Below are 21,824 nucleotides of genomic sequence, written 5' to 3' on the forward strand. Positions count from 1 at the left end.
CAATGGGGGCCATAGCCTTCCCACGGCTCCCAGGGCGGGGCCCTGTCTCCACTCTCTGCTCTTGGAGAGGTGTGTGTGTGTGTGTGTGTGTGTGTGTGTTAAGGGGAGCTGTTCTACCAGTTGCCCAGTTTGTACTGAATCACTTGTCAAATGTGGGGTTCTGACCAACAGCCTATGTGAATTGGGCTGCCCTTGGTCTTCTTCTTTTTTTTTTTTTTTTTGCGGTATGCGGGCCTCTCGCTTCAGGGCATGTGGGATCTTCCGGGACTGGGGCACGAACCCGTGTCCCCTGCATCAGCAGGCGGACTCTCAACCACTGCGCCACCAGGGGAGCCCTGCCCTTGGTCTTCTTAGTCTCAGCCACCTGCATCCTCAGCTCTGTTGGAACCACTTCTTTTAGGGGGTATTGGGGTTTGCAATGCATGGGAGAGGCGAGAGTGACTCTCTTGGGACCCCCTGGAATCAAGGGGATGAGAATTGCATGGGATGCAGAGTGGAGTGGTGGTGATTAGGGGTTTGCAGTGGGGGAAGGGAGCCTGCAGTGGGGAATTGGGGCTGCAGTGTGCAGTGTCAGCATGCAGTAAATGAACCTGTGGGTTCAGCCTGGGCTCACGGTGGACATGCAACAGCTGCAATATGGGGCAGGAAGCTGATCACGCAGGGTCAGGGCAGCATGCAGGGGGAGGTGCAGTGATGGTGGCTGTCTGCCAATCAATGCCACCTCCTCAGTGATCGGGTTTGGCTGATTGGCGGGGTGGGGGGTGGGGGTGGGGGGGTGGGGGTGGCGCAGGGCAGGGCCGCGGTGTGCAGTGCTTAGGGTGCAGGCTGTACCATGTATGGAGATAGTCCCTTGGGATTGGGCTGCCCAAGGAGTTAGGCAGTACATAATCTCAGTACATAAGATACATTTATGAGATGAGGTGCATGTGTCCTCTGCATCCATCAGCCAGAAGCAGGAGGCAGTGGAGAGGTCTAGCAGCAATCTGGATTAGGTAGGGCAGGGTGATGGAGTCCAGAGTGAGAAGGTGAAAGTGCTATGGTTTTTGTCTCCCCTCCATTCTGGCTTCCCCACCACATCTTTTTTTTTTTTTTTTTTTTTGTGGTATGCGGGCCTCCCACTGTTATGGCCTCTCCCATTGTGGAGCACAGGCTCCGGACGCGGACGCGCAGGCTCAGTGGCCATGGCTCACGGGCCTAGCCGCTCCGCGGCATGTGAGATCTTCCCGGACCGGGGCACGTACCCGTGTCCCCTGCATCGGCAGGCAGACTCTCAACACTGCGCCATCAGGGAAGCCCCCCACCACATCTTTTTGATGAAAGGCCCTAAAGTTATTGGATGAGGGAGACTTTTTGAAATCCTAGACCCAGAGCCATAGAAAATGAAGTGTCTCCTGATCCATCTTTTTTCCCCAGGGCCAGAGTGAGCACCTTGAACTCAAAGATGAAAGTTCACCATTCTTATCTTCTCCTTACCTCTCTCCCTTTCCTTGGCTCCAGATGTGGGCTGGTAACAGACCTGGGCAAGGACAAAGTGAAGGGCATACTGCCTCCAAAGCAGGCATCTTGCCAGATGCCAGGATCCAGCCCAAGTCTGTGCTTATAGCCCCTGGCCCTGTGTTGCATCACTCCCGTTCCCACCGCACTCACCCTGCCTACCCCCATTTCTTGAAGCTTATAGCTCGCCTCATGGTCATTTCATCCCCAACTCATGTTCCCTCCTTGCCATGAAACCTCTACCGGGATGCTCCGACCATCCCCGCCACCCCTGCTTCAGCGCTGAGTCCAAGGGGAGAACAGAATGGTGGGGCATGAGTGAGGATGGATAGAGACCCCGCAAGGGGATACATCTGACGGCCCCCTCCCTCTTAGACTTTGGTTGCCAAGGAGGCAGCAAGAACAGCCTGTTCTCTGGGCTCCCATTGGAATAGCTATGCCCAGGCCCCTCCCTCTCTTCCTTCTCTTTCCTTCTCTCCCTCCCAGACTGTTGCTAGGAAGCACCCCAAGATTTCTCAAGGGTCCCACCCCTAGAAGCCAGGGGATCCAGATTGCTTTCTGAATAGCTTCCCCAAAAGCCTGGAAGCCAAGACCCCACACAGCATTCTCCACCCCTGCCAAGAAGCCCCAAACAGTTTGGGGGAACAGGGGACAAGCCCTCTGCCAGCCTGTCCTGGAACTAGCTCAGTGGCCTGGGCCTCAGTAATTCCTCTCCCCATCTCATCTTGACCTCCTGGGCTCTGAGTGATGTCAGCAAGTGATGAGGTGTCCAGCAGACACCCCTTGACTCTGCAGACACAGCCCCACTTATTGGGGAGTTCTGGAAAGACTCTGGAAAGCAGAGGAAACTGAGGTATCACCAACTAAGAGAACTTAAAACCCAGGTATTTCTCCCTCTTACCAATTTTTTAATCAAGAAAAGATGGTGGAAATGGAGGAAAGAAAGGGGGGTCAGTTTATGGGAATTGGGGATTAAGTGGCTGGCAGAGATGAGAGACTGGGAAATTAGCAAACAATTGTCCTGCTAAGAGTAAAGTGGCCACTTAATGCCCCCCTATCGACCACATTTGTCCCATCACGTGCCCTGGTTATGGGTCACAAAAAAGAATCAGCGAAGGGACTCGGGCCTGGCTGAGCCTTGCGTTTGGTATCTGAGGATAGAAATGGAAAACCAAGCTGACACCTTCTCCAGGTTGTCTTTCAGAGTTTCTCCTACTTTTATTCATTCATTTGACACTTTTTTTTGAACATTTAATACATGCCAGGTATTGGATTCCCTAAATGTGCCCAGCTTCTGGTCTCTCTGCCGTGTGGATCCCCTTCGTCCTGCTTTGGCAGGAGGAGAGAGGAGGGGAGGGGTATGGGGCAGTCTCCTTTACCTACCACACTGCAGCCCTCCCCCTTCAGTTAAAGGAGAGATGGGACAGGTTGATGTGGAGGCCAAGAGTACAGAGTGGCTCTCAGGGCCCGGAGGAAGGAGCAGCTGGCCTGTCCAGGATTCAGGATCACAGCACTCTTTTCTCCGCGCTGGAGGGTGTGGAGAGGGAAGGCATCCTTCAGGGTGTTAGGGAGGAAACAACTCCAAGGACTGGTTCAAATTCTGCCTTTCACTGTCCTGGCTTGTCTCTTTCTGGACCTTTCCTGGGGGCAGTGGGAAGACAGAGATGGAACTGTGGGCATCCAGGAGCTGTCCCTGGAACTACCTCGTAGCCTTCTCCCCCATCTTCCTCTTCCCCAGATAGACAGAGAGCAGGGATTCTGAGGTGGGGACTGGTGGGGGGAGGGAACTGGTTTGGAGCCAGCTGTGTATGAGTGTGTGGGAACAACTCTCTTTCTTTCCCACCCACCTGCTGCCAATTAACTCCCCTTAGTGGGGGGACCCAGGCAAGCATCCAAAGGAAAATGTTCCAGTTAGAGGAGGGGACACGAGTCAGTTACCCTATAGAGAGAAGGGAAGATGAAACCCTTTGTGCTTGTACGCTTACCAAGTATTTCAGTGTTTCTGGGTCTAGACTTGCCACTTTTCCTTATACTTCTTTACAGCCTAGGTGAGGAATGTTTCCATGTCCTTGGTTACCAAAACCCCAATTCCTCACAGCCTCTTACTCCACCCCAAGTCCTCACTCTGACCTAGTTCCTTTTCTGCTACTGCTCCAGTGTCGCCATGTCACTCTGCCTGGCTGGCTTCTATCTGCCCCTCTTCTCCAGCCAGACCCCTTCCCCAGGCAGACCAGGCAACAAGATGAAAAGCTTGGGGCTCAGGGCTAAGAGAGCAGAAGTGGGAGCCCAGTCTGGATCAGTGCTGAGGGAGAAGGAAAGGATAGCCAAGGAAAGTGGAATATGTAAGAGGGGCTGTGTGTGGGGCGGGTTTCCTTCTACACACAAAGGGGATGTTGGCATCTCTTCTCTCATCCACAGGAGTATTATCATGGAGTCCTGTCCTTGTGGAGGGCAAGCCAAGAGCTTGTGAGTCCTAGGAAGCTATTCTGGGCTGAAGGGGAGCAGTGGTGTACAGAAAGGCTGTCTCTGAAATTGACAGACTAGAGCGTCAGGCCAAAGTAGAGAAATTGGAAATAGCCCTTGCCCAGAACTAAGGAAGCCCTTTTAGGGAATTCCCTGGTGGTCCAGTGGTTAGGACTCCACACTTTCACTGCCAAGGGCCCAGGTTCAATCCCTAGTTGGGGAACTAAGATCCCACAAGCCATGCGGCATGGCCAAAAAAATAATAATAATAAAAATAATAATAAGGGAGTTCTTTTACACCCTTAGGAGTCCAGTCCTTGGGGAAACCCTGCCAAACCAAGAGAAAGGGCTGCTGGTGACAGGTGGGGGATAGGGAAGGCAGACTGTCTCACCACAGAAGCCACCTCCCTGCCACTGTAAAGTGGGGAGGAGGCGCCCCCCGGAGATCTGCCAGCTTCCTGAAAGAAGGGGATGATTTTTTTTTTTTTTTTTTGCGGTACGCGGGCCTCTCCCGTTGCAGAGCACAGGCTCCAGACACACAGGCTCAGCGGCCATAGCTCACAGGCCCAGCCGCTTCGCGGCATGTGGGATCCTCCCGGACCGGGGCACGAACCCGCGTCCCCTGCATCGGCAGGCGGACTCTCAACCACTGCGCCACCAGGGAAGCCCAGAAGGGGATGATTTGAGTTCAGACTATCACTATCCTCAGGGCCCAAACGTTCTCCACTCCCATGTGGACTGGACCAAATACCTACTAAGTCAGGAGCAGTAACAAAGTTGACAGTTTTTCTCCAAGAGGGCAGTTTGGGCTCTGATGGATGGGAAAGGAGCTGCAGGATTCAGGGATGGGTCAAGGTGGGGAGCCCTAAGCTGCAGTAACAGCAAAGAGATGAGAGGAGGGAAGAGGCAAAGGTAGAGTGAGGGGCCTGGGAGAAGAAGGGGAGCCAGATATGTGAGGGACTGCTGAGAAAAAGGGTCTGTGGCTGTCTCCAGTATATGTGTGTGTGTGTGGGGGGGCGAGTTTGGAGGTTAAGTGTGAGGAGTCTGGGTTCTCCCTCCTTCCTGCTTTGGAAGCTTTGGCTACACATATTTAGCAGCTGTTTTGTATAAACATAATTTCCCCGTGGTGTCACTTGGGCAGGCACTAAAGGGAGCAGAATGGAAGGGGTTGTGGGTGGGTTATGGGGATGGAGGAAGGCCATAGGCAGTCATGACCTTAGAGGGATGTGATCTGGCTCTCCTCCAGGTGCACTCTCCTCTTCAGAACAGGAGTTCTTGTCTCCCTGTTTAGACTATGCTCCAGATACCCAGGATCCTGTGATTCTCTGCCCTGAGGGCCTCATGTTTGCTTCCAGGGCCTTAGTGGACTGCTCTTCCAGAGTCATCCCTCTGAGAACTGATTTTGCCACTGAAAGTATGACCAAAGCATGGTTATTGGGAAATATGGATGGAGCTTGGACTCATGGATGGGAATATGAGGCTCCTCACAGTATGGGATGGGGGGCTGAAAATAGGGGTAGCAGGACACTGGCTGGAGGCTTCCATATTGTTCTGGTTGTAAATGTTAGCGATGACCTGTCCACGGGACAGGACAGGGATGAGGCCTGTGTATAGGGAAGCTCAGATGAGGCCCAGATGTTGGAGTCAGAGGTGGGTAGCATTTGCTTTTGGCTTCTCACTGCAGGGAAGGGAGGAAGAAGGGCTAATACCCCAAACACTGGACATAATTATCTACGATATGGGTCCATAGGATAAAGCGAGACATTATATTGGTTTTAATAAACATTTCTTTAAAGAATAGTTTTAGATTTATAGGAAAAAAATTGAAGATAGTAGAGGGTCCTTATGTACCCCACACCCAACCCCCCACCTTTAACCTCTTACATTAGTATGGTTCATGTTACAATTAATGAACCAATACTGATACATTTTTATTAACGAAAGTCCACGCTTTATTCAGATTGCTTAGTTTTCACCTAATGTTCTTCTGTTTCAGGATCACATTCAGGATATCAAGTTACATTTAGTCATCGTGTCTCCTTAGGTCCTCTTGACTGTAACAGTTTCTCAAACTTTCCTTATTTTCTATATCCTAAACCTCAGTTTCCTCCTTATGTCTCCCTGTAGTCAAGCAGTATTCTGGGCCAAGAGATTCTGAGAGGACTTCCAGATTTGGGGGTCAAGTAGTGGGTGAGGTGTGTACAACTGACAGAGACTCAGTGTCACTTCTGGAATACAGGTGTGGAAATGAGAAGAACTCAGGAAGATCCAGGGGTTTAGGAGAACAAAAGGAGGCCAGGAAAGAGAAAACCTATTGCTGAACGTATACCACACCTTTGGTGTGCCTACTAACTACGGGTAATGGAAGGGTGTCGGAAAGTGATTTAAATGCTCGGTCGATAGTGACGTCACTGGACGATGCCTGATAAAAGGGAGACCTTTCGAGAGCCTTTCTCCCTAAGCCCCCCGAGTCTTTGGGATGCCTCAGCTCCTAGTAGTCTTTTCCTAAAGGAGAGAAACAATGCGAGCTGACGAGCTTCGTCTCTTGGGTTCCTCGCTTAGCGTCCTCGCTAGCGGAGTCCAAGGAACTACAACTCCCAGAAGACATCGTGGCATGAGCGGTCTCTTGCTGCATTCCTACTGGTTCATGTTTGTTACTCCCAGCCAATAGAAAATTAGCTCTTTGATAAGTGCCAAAATGGCGGTACCTAGGATCTAGGACTGGATTATCCGGTAGGCTTAAATTTGGGGAGGTGGTGGATGAAAAGGAAAGAGGGAATTATAGTTTTAGGGTTGGGGAAGGTGGAGGGAATGCGGGGGGGGAATCTGGATTTGGAATGGTAGTGGCTGAGGGACGCAGCCAGAGCTAAGGGCGTATTTAGGCAACCGGAACTGGCTTAACCCCTTGGTACCCATTTATTCTTCGTATTAAGCCCATTTGACACCCTCTTCTTAGCGCTCCAGTTTAGAGAAAGTTGATTCAGGAGGGAAAAGCCTGACAGGATCCCTACTTTTCCCCTTTCTCCTTTCTCCTTTTCCGCATTTTTGTTCTGCCTCCCTTTAATCATCCTGTATCTTCTCCATTCAACTCTGTGCTGCACCCCTGCCCCCCGTTCTTTTCCTCAGAATCCCCTAGCCCCTTCTCTAGCTCGACTTCTCCCACCTCAAGGCTGACCGCCACGGGCCCCGCCTCCTAAGAGTAAAATCATGAAGGTGGTGAACCTGAAGCAAGCCATTCTGCAAGCTTGGAAGGAGCGATGGAGTGACTACCAGTGGGCAATCAACATGAAGAAATTCTTTCCCAAAGGAGCCACCTGGGACATTCTCAACCTAGCAGGTCTCAAGTGAAGTAGGAAGGAAGGATGGGAGGGCTAAACCCAAAATTGTTGTAACCGCTCAGTCTTCCTTTGTTATTCCCCTTGCAGAAGCACTACTGGAGCAGGCCATGATTGGACCTTCCCCCAATCCTCTCATCCTGTCCTACCTGAAGTATGCCATTAGTTCCCAGGTAAACTCTTCCACCTATGCCAGAGAATGAGGGTTTGAAGGTAAAAGACTTGGAATACAGTTGTCAGCTCACACTTTCTAGGTGAATTTGTTTGAACACATCATTTCTCTGAGCCTCAGTTTTCTTATGAAAATAATAGTACTTCATTGGTTATGATGAATATTACGTTAACTTATTCTATCAGGAAATATTCACAGATGCTTGTATGTGCCAGACGGTGCCATAGGCTCTGGGGATTTAGCTGTGAACAAGGTCTAATCCAAGCACTCAAGGAATATAGTGGGTAATACAGTCATGTAAATAAGCAGTCAGTCACAGAATGGGACTATGATATAGGCTCGGACAGAGTACTATGGGAGTACATAGGAGGGATACCTAATCCAGTTTGAGCAACCAGGTAGGAAGTGATGTTTAAACCAAGACGTGAGTGTTGAGTGGGAGTTAGCCAGGCAGATTGATGAGTGTGTACAAAGCAGAGAGAAAAGCATATGCAACGGCTGGGAGACAAACATCACATGATGTTTAGGAACTGAAAATAATGTGGTATGGCTAGAGTAGCAGTTTTGGTCTCAGGACATTTTGTATTCTTAAAAATTGAGTCTCCTACAGAGCTTTTGTTTAGATTGTATCTATTCATATTTACCACTTTAAAAATGAAAGCTGAGAAATGTAAAAACTATGTATTTAAAAATAATAAAAAGTAAACCCATTATATATTAATATAAGTAAAATTTTAATGAAAAATAACCATATTTTACAAAACAAACAAAAAAATTAGGAAGCTGGCATTGTTTTACATTTTTGCAAATCTCTTTAACTTTGACTTAATAGAATACAGCTGAATTCTCATAGCTGCTTCTGCATTCAGTTGTTGCAGTAGGCTGTTTCAGCTGAAATATATGAAGGAAATCTGGGCTCACACATCAGGTATTTAGTTTGAAAAGGGAAGAACATTTTAATAAGCCTTTCAGATAAATGTAGATATTCTTTGACATTCCACTAAAGTTCAATAGGTGATGTGAAATCACATCAATGAACTTTTAATACTCTGTTACATTAAAATCCATTGGTCTCTCTCTTGCGCTTTGAATAGATCTTTTACCCATGCCTGATTTTATAAATTGTGAATTGGTCATTTGGTAAATATCCATTACTAAGTTATATAGATATTCTAATTGTTGACACATTTAATTACATAGTGTAATCACATGTCATGGAGCCTCTGGGACATTCCACTGTACAATTGTGAGAGAATAAGAGTAAAAAAGGGGGGCTTCCCTGGTGGTACAGTGGTTAAGAATCCACCTGCCAGTGCAGAGGACACGGCTTCAAGCCCTGGTCCAGGAAGATCCCACATGCCACGGAGCAACTAAGCCTGTGCACCACAACTACTGAGCCTGTGCTCTAGAGCCCGCAAACCACAACTACTGAGCCCATGTGCCACAACTACTGAAGCCCGTGCACCCAGGGCCCATGCTCTGCAACAAGAGAAGCCACCACACCACAACCAAGAGTAGTTCCCACTCGCCCCAACTAAAGAAAGCCCACGCGCAGCAACGAAGACCCAACGCAGCCAAAAATAAATAAATTAATTAATTTTAAAAAAAAGAATGAACTACTGACATACACAACATAAAGCTCAGCAACATTTATGTTAAATAAAAAAAGATAGCGTTAAGAGTTTATACTATATGAGTCCATTTCTATGAAATCCAAATATAGGCAATAGTTATCTATGGTGATAGAAAACATTTAGTGGAATAGAAAAGGAAAGATGGACTAGAAAAGGGTACAAGGAAACTTTCTGGGAGAATGGAAACATTCTGTATCTTATTTTGGAAGTTAGTGACATGGGTATACACAATTACTAAAACTCAATGAATTAATCTTAAAAGCTGTATGTTTTATTGCACGTTAAGTAGTATATATATATATATATATAAATCCTATCACACTATTCCTCCACTTAAAACCCTTTAAATGATTATTCATCACCCTAAGGTAAAGTCCAAACTCCTTAGCATCACCCACAGGTCACTTATGACCTAACCTCTGTCTTTCTCTCTAAACCATTCTCCTCCTTGAAGTGCTAACCCAGCAGTTATCAAAATATGGTCCAGGAGGCCCTGGGGATCTGTGAGGTCAAAACTGTTTTTAAAATACTAAGATGTCATTTGCCTTTTTTACTCTTTTTTTTTTTTAAAGCAATGGGATGCTTTGTGTGTGTGTGTTTATAAAAATTTATTTATTTATTTATTTATTTTTGGCTGTGTTGGGTCTTTGTAGCTGTGTTCAGGCTTTCTCTAGTTGCAGCGAGTGGGGGTTACTCTTCATTGCGGTGCGCGGGCTTCTCATTGCAGTGGCTTCTCTTGTTGCAGAGCACGGGCTCTAGGCGTGCGAGCTTCAGTAGTTGTGGCACACGGGCTCAGCAGTTGTGGCTCGCGGGCTCTAGGGCGCAGGCTCAGTAGTTGTGGCTCACGGGCTTGGTTGCTCAAACCCGTGTCCCCTGCATTGGCAGGCGGATTCTTAACCACTGTGCCACCAGGGAAGCCTTCATTCTTTTTTTAAATGGCTGAGTAGGGACTTCCTTGGTGGTCCAGCAGTAAAGAATCCACCTTACAATGCAGGGGACACAGGTTTGATCCCTGGTCAGGGAACTAAGATCCCACAAGCTGTGGGGCAACTAAGCCCGCATGCCACAACTACTGAGCTCGCATGCCTCAACTAGAGAGCCTGCGTGCCGCAAACTACAGAGTCCACACTCTGGAACCTGCATGCCACAACTACTACAGAGCCCACGCACCCTGGAGCCTGTGCGCCACAACTAAAGAGAAAACCTGCATGCCTCAAGTAGAGAGAAGCACGCACACCTGCAGCAAAAGATCTTGCATGCCTCAACAAGGATCCCGTGTGCCGCAACTAAGACCCGACGCAGCCAAAAATAAATATAAATAATAAATCTTAAAAAAAAAAATTGCTGAGTGGTATTCCTCAGCTGGCTCATGGTTCTTATGCTTCCTTTTTCCTCTTGGCATCAAGTCTGCTTTCTGTGTTGGCACATATTCATCTACCTTGTTCTTTTTTTAAAATAAATTTATTTATTTTTTATTTATTTATTTTTGGCTGCATTGGGTCTTCATTGCTGGGTGCGGGCTTTCTCTAGTTGTGGCGAGTGGGGGCTACTCTTTGTTGCGGTGCATGGGCTCCTCAACTGTGGTGGCTTCTCGTCGTGGAGCACGGGCTCTAGGTGCACAGGCTTCAGTAGTTGTGGTGCGCGGGCTCTAGAGCACAGGCTCAGTAGTTGTGGCACATGGGCTTAGTTGCTCTGTGGCATGTGGAATCTTCCTGGGCCAGGGATCAAACCCATGTCCCCTGCATTGGCAGGCAGATTCTTAACCCCTGTGCCACCAGGGAAGTCCCTACCTTTTTCTTTTTCACTGCTGCCTAGTGTTCCATATGTAGTGTAATTTAAGTTGTTTTAAATTTTTTACTGTTATAGTCAATGTTTTACTGAACATTCTTGTACTTGCCTCTGCATATCTGGGACTATTTCCCTAGGATAGATAGCTAGAAATGGAATTGCTGATTTGAAGAGTGCACACATACTAAATTATAGTAGATCCTGCAGATTGCCCTCAAAAAAAGGATTGTATCAGTTTACACCTGCCCCATAGTGCTTGATAGTGTTTCCCCACACCTTTGCCAAGGTTGAATCTGTTAAGATTATTTTCTAGAGAGGCAAAAAATTACAACATGTTATAAGATGTATTTCCATGATTGTGATATTGAGCGTATTTTTTCATGTTTATTGGCTCTCTGTGTATATTGTATGAATTACTTATGAATATCATTTGCCCATTTTTCTGTCATTAGTTTGTTTTCTTAAATTTTTTAGTAACAGCTTTATTTGAGATATAAATCACATACCATGCAGCTTACCCATTTAAGGTGTGCGATTCACTGGTTTTTAGTATCTTTAGAATTGTGCAACCATCACCACATTTAGAACAGTTTCATCACTCCAAGAATTCTTACTGATTTTTCAGTCTTTTAGTGTATTCTGTCTTGTAATCATTGTCTGATTTTTATGTTTTAAATTTTCTATCACTTTCTTACTTTATCATTTTATTTTTCTAGCATGCAGAATTCTATTTATTTATTTATTTATTTAGGCTGCACAGTGTGCCTCGCAGGATCTTAGTTCCCCAACCAGGCATTGAACCCAGGCCCTCGGCAGTGAAAGCATGGAGTCCTAACCACTGGACTACCAGGGAATTCCCCGGAATTTTATTTTATTATTAACTTTTAAAATATTTATTTATTTGGCTGCATCGGATCTTAGTTGCGGCACACAGGATCTTCATTGTGGGCATGGACTTCTCTCTAGTTCAGGCTTACGGGCTCTATAGCGCACGGCCTTGGTTGCCCTGCAGTATTTGGGATCTTAGTTCCCCAACCAGGGATCGAACCTGCGTCCCCTGCATCGGAAGGCGGATTCTTGACCATTGGACCACCAGGGAGGTCCCTCCCCAGAATTTTAAATATGTATTTGTTGTCAGGTTTAACCATTTTTTCCTCTATATGGCTTTTGTCTTGCATAAGGGCTTCCCTGCTCCAAGGATCAGAATATAGTCTTTAATTTCTGCCAACACTTCACTTTGTTTAATCCATTTAAAACTTATTCTGGTGTGAGGAAGAGATCCAAATTTATTTATTTTTCCAAATAGATGGACAGTTGGCTCAACTGCCTTTATTGAATAGGCCATTCTTTGTCATATCTTAAATTCTCTTATAGACTAGGGTCTATTTCTTGACATTCTAGTATATATCATTGACATATTTGTCTTTTCTTGTACCAGTACTTTACTGTTTTAATTACTATACCTTTATAGTATGTTTGATATCTTGTTAGGGAAGTGTTCCCTTAGTTGTTTTATTTTTCAAAAATTTCTTGGCTATTTTCAGGCATTTTCTTTTCCAGACAGATTTTAGACTTAAGTTCCTTAAAAAGACCTTTTGCATTTTGATTGGGGTTTCCTTGACTTTGTGGATTTGTGGATCAATTTTAGAAAGATCACTCTGATTGCAGTTTGAAGAATGAGTTGGAGGGAGGTAAGACAGAAAGCAGGGAGACAATTTTTCTGTAAAGGACCAGATAATAAATGCTTTCAGCTTAGCAGGCTGTATGGTCTCTGTTAGCAGGCCTATAGCGTGTAGGCGATATAGAAGTAAGTGGACATGGCTGTGTCCTGATGCAGCTTTATTTACAAAAAAGGTGATGAGCCGGATTTGGCTCGCGAGCTGTTGTTTTCCAGCCCCTGATTTCGGCTGTTGCAGGGATTCAGGTAAGAGACGATACCAGCATAAACTTGAGAAGTGGCAGCAGAAAAAAAAAAAGGTGAATTCAAGAACAAATTAGGAAGTGGCATTGCGGGGACTTGGTGATTAGCTGGATGAAAGGTGTGAGCGAGAGGAAGAAGTCAAGGCCAGTGTCTAGGTGTCTGGTTTGGACATCCGGATGGCTGATGGGATCGTAAGGAGACGGTGGGAGAAGAGCAGGACTGTTGTTAGCATTGCAGATGAGGGGTGGAGATGCCTTGTTTGATTCTGGCCTTGTTTCGTGGAAAGCGCCTGTGTGGGCTGTCAAAGAGAAGACACTCAGTAGGCAGTAGAACATCGATGTCTGGGACTCAGGAGGAGAGGTCAGGGCTGGAGCTACGGTTTAGGAGTTGTCAGCCGCAGGTGGTAATTGAAGGTATGGGCATGGGTGAGATTTACCCAGAGAGAGCGTGCAGAGGGAGCAAAGAAGTGACCCAAACCATGTTTCTAAGGAACCAGTCACATTTAAGGAACACACATAGGAAGAGAATTCCTCATAGGAGTCTGAAAAGAAGGGGGCCAGTGAGGAGAGAAGGAAAACAAGGGAGTGTGGTATCAAGAAAAACCCAGGGGGGACTTCCCTGGCAGTCCAGTGGTTAAGACGCCGTGCTTCCAATGCAGGGGCCGGGGGTTCGATCCCTGGTTGGGGAACTAAGATTCAGCATGCCTCAAGACGTGGCCAAAAAAAAAGAAAAGCCCAGGGAGGAGAGGACCAAAGGATGAGGAGGTGTTTCCTGGTGTGAGATGCTGCTGAGAGGTCAGCGAGATCAGAACTGAGAAGTATCCATGGGGTTTAACAAGTTTGTTGATGAGCTTCATGAGAGATTTCATGTGGTGGGAAGGACAGAAGTGATTGGAGTGGGTCGCATTGTGAATGGAAGGTGGGGAGGTAGAGTGTAGAGAACTCCTATGACTGTGAAGAGAGCGTGGTGGTTAATTGGAAGTATAGGGTCTGCGGGAGTTTCTTTTAAAAAGAGAAGAATCTTGAGATGTGTAAACTGGTGGCAAAGGCAAGAGAGAGGAAGAGGCTGAAGTACCAGTGAGTGAGAAATAAATATATATGCAAGACCTCCATGACTTGCAAAGTGCTGTGCAAAATTAGTAATTTATTCTTCCTTCGGAGTCAAGAGGCTCTTTGGTCCAGTGCTGTGCGTGTAGAGAGCCCTTAGGAGTAGTTGAAGGCGTCGAATATGAAGAAGAGAAGGGGGATTAGAGAGCAGCTGCAGGGTCTCTCTGGGCTGGCCAGGTGTGCACTGGGCTGCGTCAATGGGCTCCAGCCTTGGGGGCTGGTGGTAGTTCAGAGCTTCTACGTTGATAGATATAGTAGGACTGAGATAAGTTATAAGTCCTGCTGTGAAAAACAGTTCACCATGTGGAAAGTATTTTTAGGTCTTTAGAGTAGAGGGCTTTATCGATACTGTTAGCAGAAATTCACTGAACACAATTCTGAATTTGGAGACAATAAATTCATAGTAACTGACAACATCCCTTAGAACATACAGAATTGGGGCTTTCTCTTGTGGTAGTTTGGGGTCAGTTTCTAGTGGAAACATGCAGCTCCCCCTTCAGGTTGGTATCCAGCAAGGTTCGGTTCACTTCCAAGCTCTTGCTATGGGGACATCAGTTATTAATAAACAAACACTCGCCTGGAATGCTATGGTCATCCTGCCAGGCAGGCTCCCAACTTTCTGGTCCCTGTCAGACACCAGCTAGTGCTTCACAGCGTGACCCGCTGAGAGTGGCACTAAACACTAATTGTGTATTTAAGTCCTCTGTGTGTTTTGCTCCTCTTTATCCAAGAATACTGGTTAAAAAATGTCTGAACAGAGAGCAGCCTGTTCATGTGAGGGAGAAATCATACATGGAAGGCATTGCCAAGCATGTAAAATTTGCCATACTGAGTCACTGAGGGTGACTTAGCTTTCTTCTTTTTTTTAAAAAATTTATTTATTATTTTTGGCTGCGTCCGGTCTTCGTTGTTTGCGCACAGGCTTTCTCTAGTTGCGGCGAGTGGGGGCTGCTCTTCCTTGCGATGCACAGGCTTCTCATTGCAGTGGCTTCTCTTGCCGCGGAGCACGGGCTCTAGGTGCACAGGCTTCAGTAGTTGTGGCTCGCGGGCTTCAGTAGTTGTGGCTCGCGGGCTCTAGAGCGTAGGCTCAGTTGTTGTGGCGCACGGGCTTAGTTGCTCCGTGGCATGTGAGATCTTCCTGGACCAGGGCTCGAACCCGTGTCCCCTGCATTGACAGGCGGATTCTTAACCACTGCGCCACCAGGGAAGCCCTAGCTTTCTTCTTAAATCTTTGGAAATTTCTTTTCCTCTAGTGAAGACAACCTATGAGGCAGATGATTATCCTGACAGTTTCTGGCATTGTATTCTGCTTTTTATTTTGGTATATTTTGCCACTGATTTTGAGTATAGAGTTGTAACTATTTTCTATAGTATTATTCATATTTGATCAGCATGCTATAATTTTTTTTTTTTTTGCGGTACGCGGGCCTCTCACTGTTGTGGCCTCTTCCGTTGCGGAGCACAGGCTCCGAACGCGCAGGCTCAGCGGCCATGGCTCACGGGCCCAGCCGCTCTGCGGCATGTGGGATCTTCCCGGACCGGGGCACGAACCCGTGTCCCCTGCATCGGCAGGCGGACTCTCAACCACTGCGCCACCAGGGAAGCCCACTATAATTATTTTTTAAAAATATGACAACTTAAAAGCTCTCTGTTAGGTTTGATTTCATTCAGGACAGATTATTTCTTTTGAACTACATCTCCAATCTTATAATGGTGATAATAGGTTTTGCTAATAGAAATTTGTGTTACGGTAAAAATTTTTTCAGAATGCTAGTTACTAGAATTCATCAAACCAAAGCAGTCCTACTATGTGGTAGGCCCCAGACTAGGTTCTAGGGAAACATATAAATTTAACACTATTTCTGTTCTCAGGGATCTTGCTGTTCAGATGGCATTTTGCGAAATGTGTTTTGCAGATACTAGTTAAATGAGATTCCTTGGTCAAGTAAATTGGAAAAATATTGCTTGCTTCATCTCCAGTGATCTTAGAGAGTCTCATTGTATACAAGTATATTATTATGGGTAAGAGCAGTCCTACAGTAAAGAAAGCTCTTTACTAAAAGAACCCTTAAAAAAAAGCTCTCTGTGTATGTTTATTTCAGGGTTTCTCAAATTCATATCACACAGAAGCTCTGTGTACGTGTGTGCATGTGTAAAAGTTTTTAACATCTTGAGGACCCTTTGGAACAGCATCACCCAATAGAACTTTCTACAGTGATAAAAATGTTCTGTATCTGCGTTGTCCAGTACAGCAGCCACTAGCCCCATGAGCCTGTTGAGCACCTGAAATGTGGTTACTATGAGTAAGGAACTGAATTTTTAATGTTATTTAATTTAAACTTAAACAGCCATATGTGGCTAGTGGCTTCCCTATTGGACAGTGCAGCTTTGGAAGCTACTTTGAGAAATATTGATCTAAAGTTGTGTTTTACTTATTCATTCTACAAACATTAACAAGTTGATGGTGGTCACTGAGTAAAATCACCCTTGTCTTTTTTTTTTTTTAACATCTTTATTGGAGTATAATTGCTTTGCAACGTTGTGTTAGTTTCTGCTGTATAACAAAGTGAATCAGCTATATGTACACATATATCCCCGTATCTCCTCCCTCTTGCGTCTCCCTCCCACTCTCCCTAAGCACCCTTGTCTTCAAGGAGCTCCTAGTTTGGTGGGGGCAGCAGGTACCCACTGTGTAATGATGGGTCTAAGGGGATTACTTGGAGCACCGAGAAAGGATTTCAGCTTTGGGTGGTGTCCTGGAGGTATCCTAGAGAATGAGTATGTGTATTGAAATTCACTTCCTATTTCAAAGTGGAGTTACTACCTGTTCATTGCAAGAGCAGTTCGTATGTCTCCAGTTCTTGTCCAGATAAAATCACCCTTGGTAGGAGTTGCAGGAGTAGAGTAACTGACCTCACTCGTGTCCATTCTTCTGCCCACCAGCAGTCAAACCTTGTACTATACGGTGGACAGTGTGTGGCAGGTGAACATGAGACATGGCCCCTTTGAATACTCCCAAATCATCTTCTTAGTGGGTTTATGCTGGTGCTGTCAATCATAGTGAGTTTGATGGAAGCAGGGATGGGCACAGTGCCTGGTGTTACTGCTTCGGGGCTTGTGGAAGGCCTCTTGAAGGGGTTGAGATTTTAGGAGCGACTTTAAGTGTCTGTGTTTTGTTCCTCTCAACTGTGTTGTTCCTCTCAGACACCAGTTTTCTGAACTTTATCTTTCTTCTTTCCCTCCAGATGGTGTCCTACTCCTCCGTCCTCACAGCTATCAGTAAGGTATGACCATAGATACTTACAAGCTAGATGGGGGATGGGGGGACAGAGATATGGTAGTGACAGATGGGGCCCCACCTCCTTGACTGCTCTGATAGAGTGACCTCTGTGGCTGGGCAGGCAGCACAGCATGCCTCTGGCTGGCATGGCTGCCTCCCATTAGAGGGAGGGGGATCCTAGGAAGTGGGCACTGGCAATTAGGAGCCAATTTCCAATGTTGAAAGGCTGCCGAGTCTGAAACCTGGGGTTGGAGGAAAGATGAGCAGGACTCGTGAATGCGCCAACTGCCTCATGTTTGAGACTGGGGGGTGACTGGGACACCCCGTCGCATCGCCACTGTTCTCTCCACAGTTTGATGACTTTTCCCGGGACCTGTGTGTCCAGGCTTTGCTGGATATCATGGACATGTTTTGTGACCGACTGAGGTAATGGCAGGGATGAGGAGCTCACCACCTTCCAGCATTACCTTAGTGTAAAGGAGAAGCTCCCGGCATATAGGCTCAGACCACCTCTGTTGGTTCCCACACTTCTTCCCACCTGCTCGTCTGCACCCACCCATCCACGTCTTTTTCTACTTACTCCCTTAGGACTAAAGTGCCTCTTCTCTATTTGGAGTAACTCATTTGAAATCTTATCCAGTGAAAGCCAACAGGGCAGTCTTCCCCAGGACTTTGCAAGCTTCCCAACTTTCTTCCCTAGTAAGGGAGTGCCAGGCACTCTGGGGAACATGGGTGTGGGTCGGATTTCAGCCTTTGGATCAAAGACAGATTTTGCATCCTTTCCTGGTAGCTGTCACGGCAAAGCAGAGGAGTGCATCGGGCTGTGCCGGGCCCTTCTCAGCGCCCTCCACTGGCTGCTGCGCTGCACCGCAGCCTCTGCAGAGCGGCTCCGGGAGGGGCTGGAGGCCGGCACCCCAGCGGCTGGTGAGAAGCAGCTTGCCATGTGCCTGCAGCGCCTGGAGAAGACCCTCAGCAGCACCAAGAACCGGGCCCTGCTCCACATCGCCAAACTAGAGGAGGCCTGTATGTCCCCTGGTTCCCTGAGCCCCACCCGTCACTGCTCCCATAGCTGGTTCTTTAATTGAGAGGGGAGAGGCAGGTTGCCATCCCACTTTTTTCCAGGAGGATCTGAAATCATCCCACTTCCTTTTTTTTCTCCCCATAAGCATTGCATACATCCCAGGGACTTGGGCAGGGTGGCACCCGAGCCAATCAACCAACAGGTATTTACTGAGCATTATTGTACACCCAGCACTGTGCCAGGTGCTGGGGGTGGGGGCGGGGGGCTACCGAAGGGGCATGTGGCAGGGTCCCTGCCCTCAACAAGTGTACGTGCTAGTGGGGAGCAAGGCTAGTACATAATATACATGGAAAAAACGAGAGGTCAAGACAAGCACGCCATCCATCGCTGTGTTTGTCTCCATGTTACTCATCTGAAAGCAGATAACTTCTGTGTTTGAGTGCTGCCTAAAACATCCCTTTAAATGCAGTGCCTGCCTGCTGCCAGGCCTGTTGAGCCATACGCCTCTCTACTCAAGTGCGGATGTTAAACGTTGGAACCCTCCAGAGCCCGGGATCAGACAGATCACCTGGTGGGAGGGAAGACGGGTATTTCTGGACATGGGGCCTGAAGGCCACGGTCTTGCTGATGAGGCTCGGGGCCACCTAAGGATCGCTTGTTCTCCAGTAACGAGAATGCTGGGGTGGGTTACACCCAGGTCTCTAGGACCTGGTTGAAGAACTTGTTACAGGATTAGTATATTTATTACTTCTCAAAATATGGCTATTGGCTATGAAAAGTCCAGAAAGATGATCACTACGTAAAAGTGGGCTATGTTGACAGTTTGTCTATTTTGAGCGCTTGACAAATGTTTATTGGCTGAAAAATGAATGAACTTTTAACTTAATTTTATTGGATCTCAGGTCTTATCTTTTTGTTTTTTTCCCCTATGCTACATGGAGGTTAATGGGCTAGTTGGCGCCATTATTCATCATTTGACCCTCTGGAAGTGTAACTAGGATAAGTGACTTATAAGTGCCAAACTGTGTGGTATAGACCATGAGTTCAGGCATTTAGGAGTAAGAGGTCAGTGGGTTGGACCAGTTGGGTAAGTTGTTAAAGGAGCTGGGGCTTGAACATAGACTCGCAGGGTAGTGAGAGTGTGAGGGGAGAAGGTGAGTAGGAGGGGCTTTTCAGAGGGGAGAACAGCGAGAGCAAAGGCCCAGACAGGGAGCAGGTGAACACAGAAGGCTGTTTAGGAATCCAGCTTGACTGCGGTGGAGAGCGGTGGCCACTTGCAAAGCTGGCCCACTCTCGGAATGGTTTGTGGTCACCTCCCTGTTCTGGCCACTGGACTGCAAGCCCCCTGGGCCTCTCTCTGTCACTGCCTGTCTTCTGCCGTACCTAGTTTCTGAAGTCAGCTGTGGGCGACCCCTAAGGAATCGGGCTTCTGGGGATCGTTTCTAGTGGCTTCATCATTGGTGCTCACCCCCCTTCTGGAAACAGTGCATGCTGCCCTCAGGCCTCTAGCTTCCATGCCATCCTCGGGGGAAGCCTCCCTGCGTGGTTTTTGTGGGCCCAGGGGGTGCCAAGTCAAGGAGTTTGGGGCCAGTCTCTCTCTCTCCTCTGCTCCCCATGATTCTCTGCATTTTCTTTTCTCTGCCAGCCTCCTGGACTGCCATCGAGCATTGTCTCTTGAAGCTTGGGGAGATCCTGGCCAATCTCAGCAGCCCCCAGCTCCGGAGCCAGGCTGAGCAGTGTGGCACGCTCATTAGGAGGTACCTGCTCCCAGGGTGATCTGGTGAAGGGAGAGAGGAAAGGCCCGGGTATGGGGGGGAAGATGTGGCCTCTGGCCCTGACCCCTCTGCTCTCCCCTCCTCTCTGACTCTCCCTTACCGCCCGCACACTGTCCCCTCTGTGTCCCCTCAGCATCCCCACCATGCTGTCCGTGCACTCTGAGCAGCTGCACAAGACTGGCTTCCCTACGGTCCACGCGGTGGTCCTGCTTGAGGGCACCATGAACCTGACCGGCGAGACACAGCCCCTGGTGGAGCAGCTGATGATGGTGAAACGCATGCAGGTAGGAGGCCAGCGCTGCTTCTCTGTCCCCGGGGCGGGCCGGCTGTGTGGGGGCGGGAGGGAGGATTCTTCTGGTCTTTCAGGGGAGAAATAGGGTTTCTCCTAATTCGTGGTGGAACGTGCATGGTTCTGTCAGGTGGAATGGTTCTGCCATGTCACCTGCTCTCCCTGGTTCTTGCACAAGAGTCGGGGAGGTGCCTGTGCTGCCCTCCTGTGACCCACTGACCCCCGGGGTCAGGAGACGGGACGGGGGTGGGCGCCCTCTTATGCTCTCCCTTGGGTCTTCCCACAGCATATCCCCACCCCGCTCTTTGTCCTGGAGATCTGGAAAGCCTGCTTCGTGGGCCTCATCGAGTCTCCTGAGGGCACGGGGGAGCTCAAGTGGACAGCTTTCACCTTCCTCAAGGTACCTGGGACGTGGGAGCCACAGAGGGCCAGTCTCAGGATGGTTCCCAGGAAGAGCGGAGACACCCTGGGCCTTTGCCCCACATTTCTCCCCGCTGACTTCATGCCCAGCTTGCCAGGTCCCCCAGCACAAGTTGCCCTGATTTTCCCTGAAGGTCCCAGGGCTGTTCAGCCTGCTTGGCAGGCTCTGCCATGTCTTGGCCCACAGGTGCTGGGAGCTTGGTCATCAGCCATGTTGGCACGGGGCAGCTCCGGGAGCCCACTTTCACTTAGAGCGTTTCCTTGTTGAGCCATGGAAGTGCGGGGTTCCTGGGCCCTGCGGGCTGAGGGCAGCGGGCGCGTGGCTAGACGTCAGCTTTCGCATTTGGCTCTTTGAGCACCTTCACTTCCAGGGCAGGAGTGTTCCTGTCTCAACCCAGAGCAGGGGGACGGAAGGGATGCCTTTCGTTCTGGGTGAAAGAGAGAAGAAATTGAGCTGCCTGTTTTTCCCCCTGCCTCACCCTGTAGATTCCACAGGTTTTGGTGAAGTTGAAGAAATACTCCCATGGGGACAAGGTAAGTTAAAGAAATGAGATGGGGAGTTGGCATGGGAACAGGTGAATCCTTGTTACAGCTCTGGAGAAACAAGGGCAAGGGAAGGGTCACTTGGCCCTACCTGGGCGGTAGTGCGTTCTTGTGCTGGGGAGGGCTGGAAGCGGGGGTATCCCCCGAGCATCCGCGGGCACCCACGCACAGAAGGCAGCCAGGCTGCTCCAGAGGCGAGGGTGCCCGGGATGACCAGGGCCAAGATGGCAGGGAGCAGTGATGCCCCATCCTGTCCCCGTCCAGTCGCTGGAAGCCAGCAGTGGGCACGGCCGACCTGTAGGCGGCTGTGCCCAGCGGGGTGTCATTGTGAGCCTGCCTCACGGGCCGTGGGTGGGCGGAGGACCTGGAAGCCAGAAGGCAGTTTCTGTCTCTTTGCAGGACTTCACCGAGGATGTCAATTCTGCTTTTGAGTTCCTGCTGAAGCTCACGCCCTTGCTGGACAAAGCCGACCAGCGCTGCAAGTATGAGGTCCCCTGCTCACCTCACTGTACTGGCAGGAGTCCTGGCTCTTCCCCGCTCTTTGTGCCAGATCAGCACCGGGGACCGGCTCCTCGTTCCTCCT

The 21,824-nt window shown here is 48.4% G+C and overlaps 1 protein-coding gene across 9 annotated transcripts in view; it reads left to right on the plus strand.

Moving 5' to 3' along the window:
* The window catches only part of MED24 (mediator complex subunit 24), a 39,447-nt gene that overhangs the window by 8,285 nt on the left and 9,338 nt on the right, over nt 1–21,824 (plus strand). For 3 of the 9 annotated variants that reach the window (XM_060290891.2, XM_060290890.2, XM_060290896.2), the window contains exons 2-13: nt 5,954–6,690; nt 7,084–7,294; nt 7,383–7,465; nt 17,159–17,197; nt 17,546–17,619; nt 17,984–18,216; nt 18,360–18,416; nt 19,860–19,971; nt 20,123–20,273; nt 20,565–20,678; nt 21,185–21,232; nt 21,641–21,723. In XM_060290891.2, the coding sequence (XP_060146874.1) occupies nt 7,165–7,294; nt 7,383–7,465; nt 17,159–17,197; nt 17,546–17,619; nt 17,984–18,216; nt 18,360–18,416; nt 19,860–19,971; nt 20,123–20,273; nt 20,565–20,678; nt 21,185–21,232; nt 21,641–21,723 (1,124 nt within the window). In that variant the 5' untranslated portion in view covers nt 5,954–6,690; nt 7,084–7,164. The remainder of the gene's footprint in view (nt 1–5,953; nt 6,691–7,083; nt 7,295–7,382; nt 7,466–17,158; nt 17,198–17,545; nt 17,620–17,983; nt 18,217–18,359; nt 18,417–19,859; nt 19,972–20,122; nt 20,274–20,564; nt 20,679–21,184; nt 21,233–21,640; nt 21,724–21,824) is intronic. The other 6 variants (XM_060290893.1, XM_060290892.2, XM_060290897.2 and 3 more) reach the window with 4 other exon arrangements.

Source organism: Globicephala melas, chromosome 20, assembly GCF_963455315.2.
Source record: "Globicephala melas chromosome 20, mGloMel1.2, whole genome shotgun sequence".
NCBI lineage: Eukaryota > Metazoa > Chordata > Mammalia > Artiodactyla > Delphinidae > Globicephala > Globicephala melas.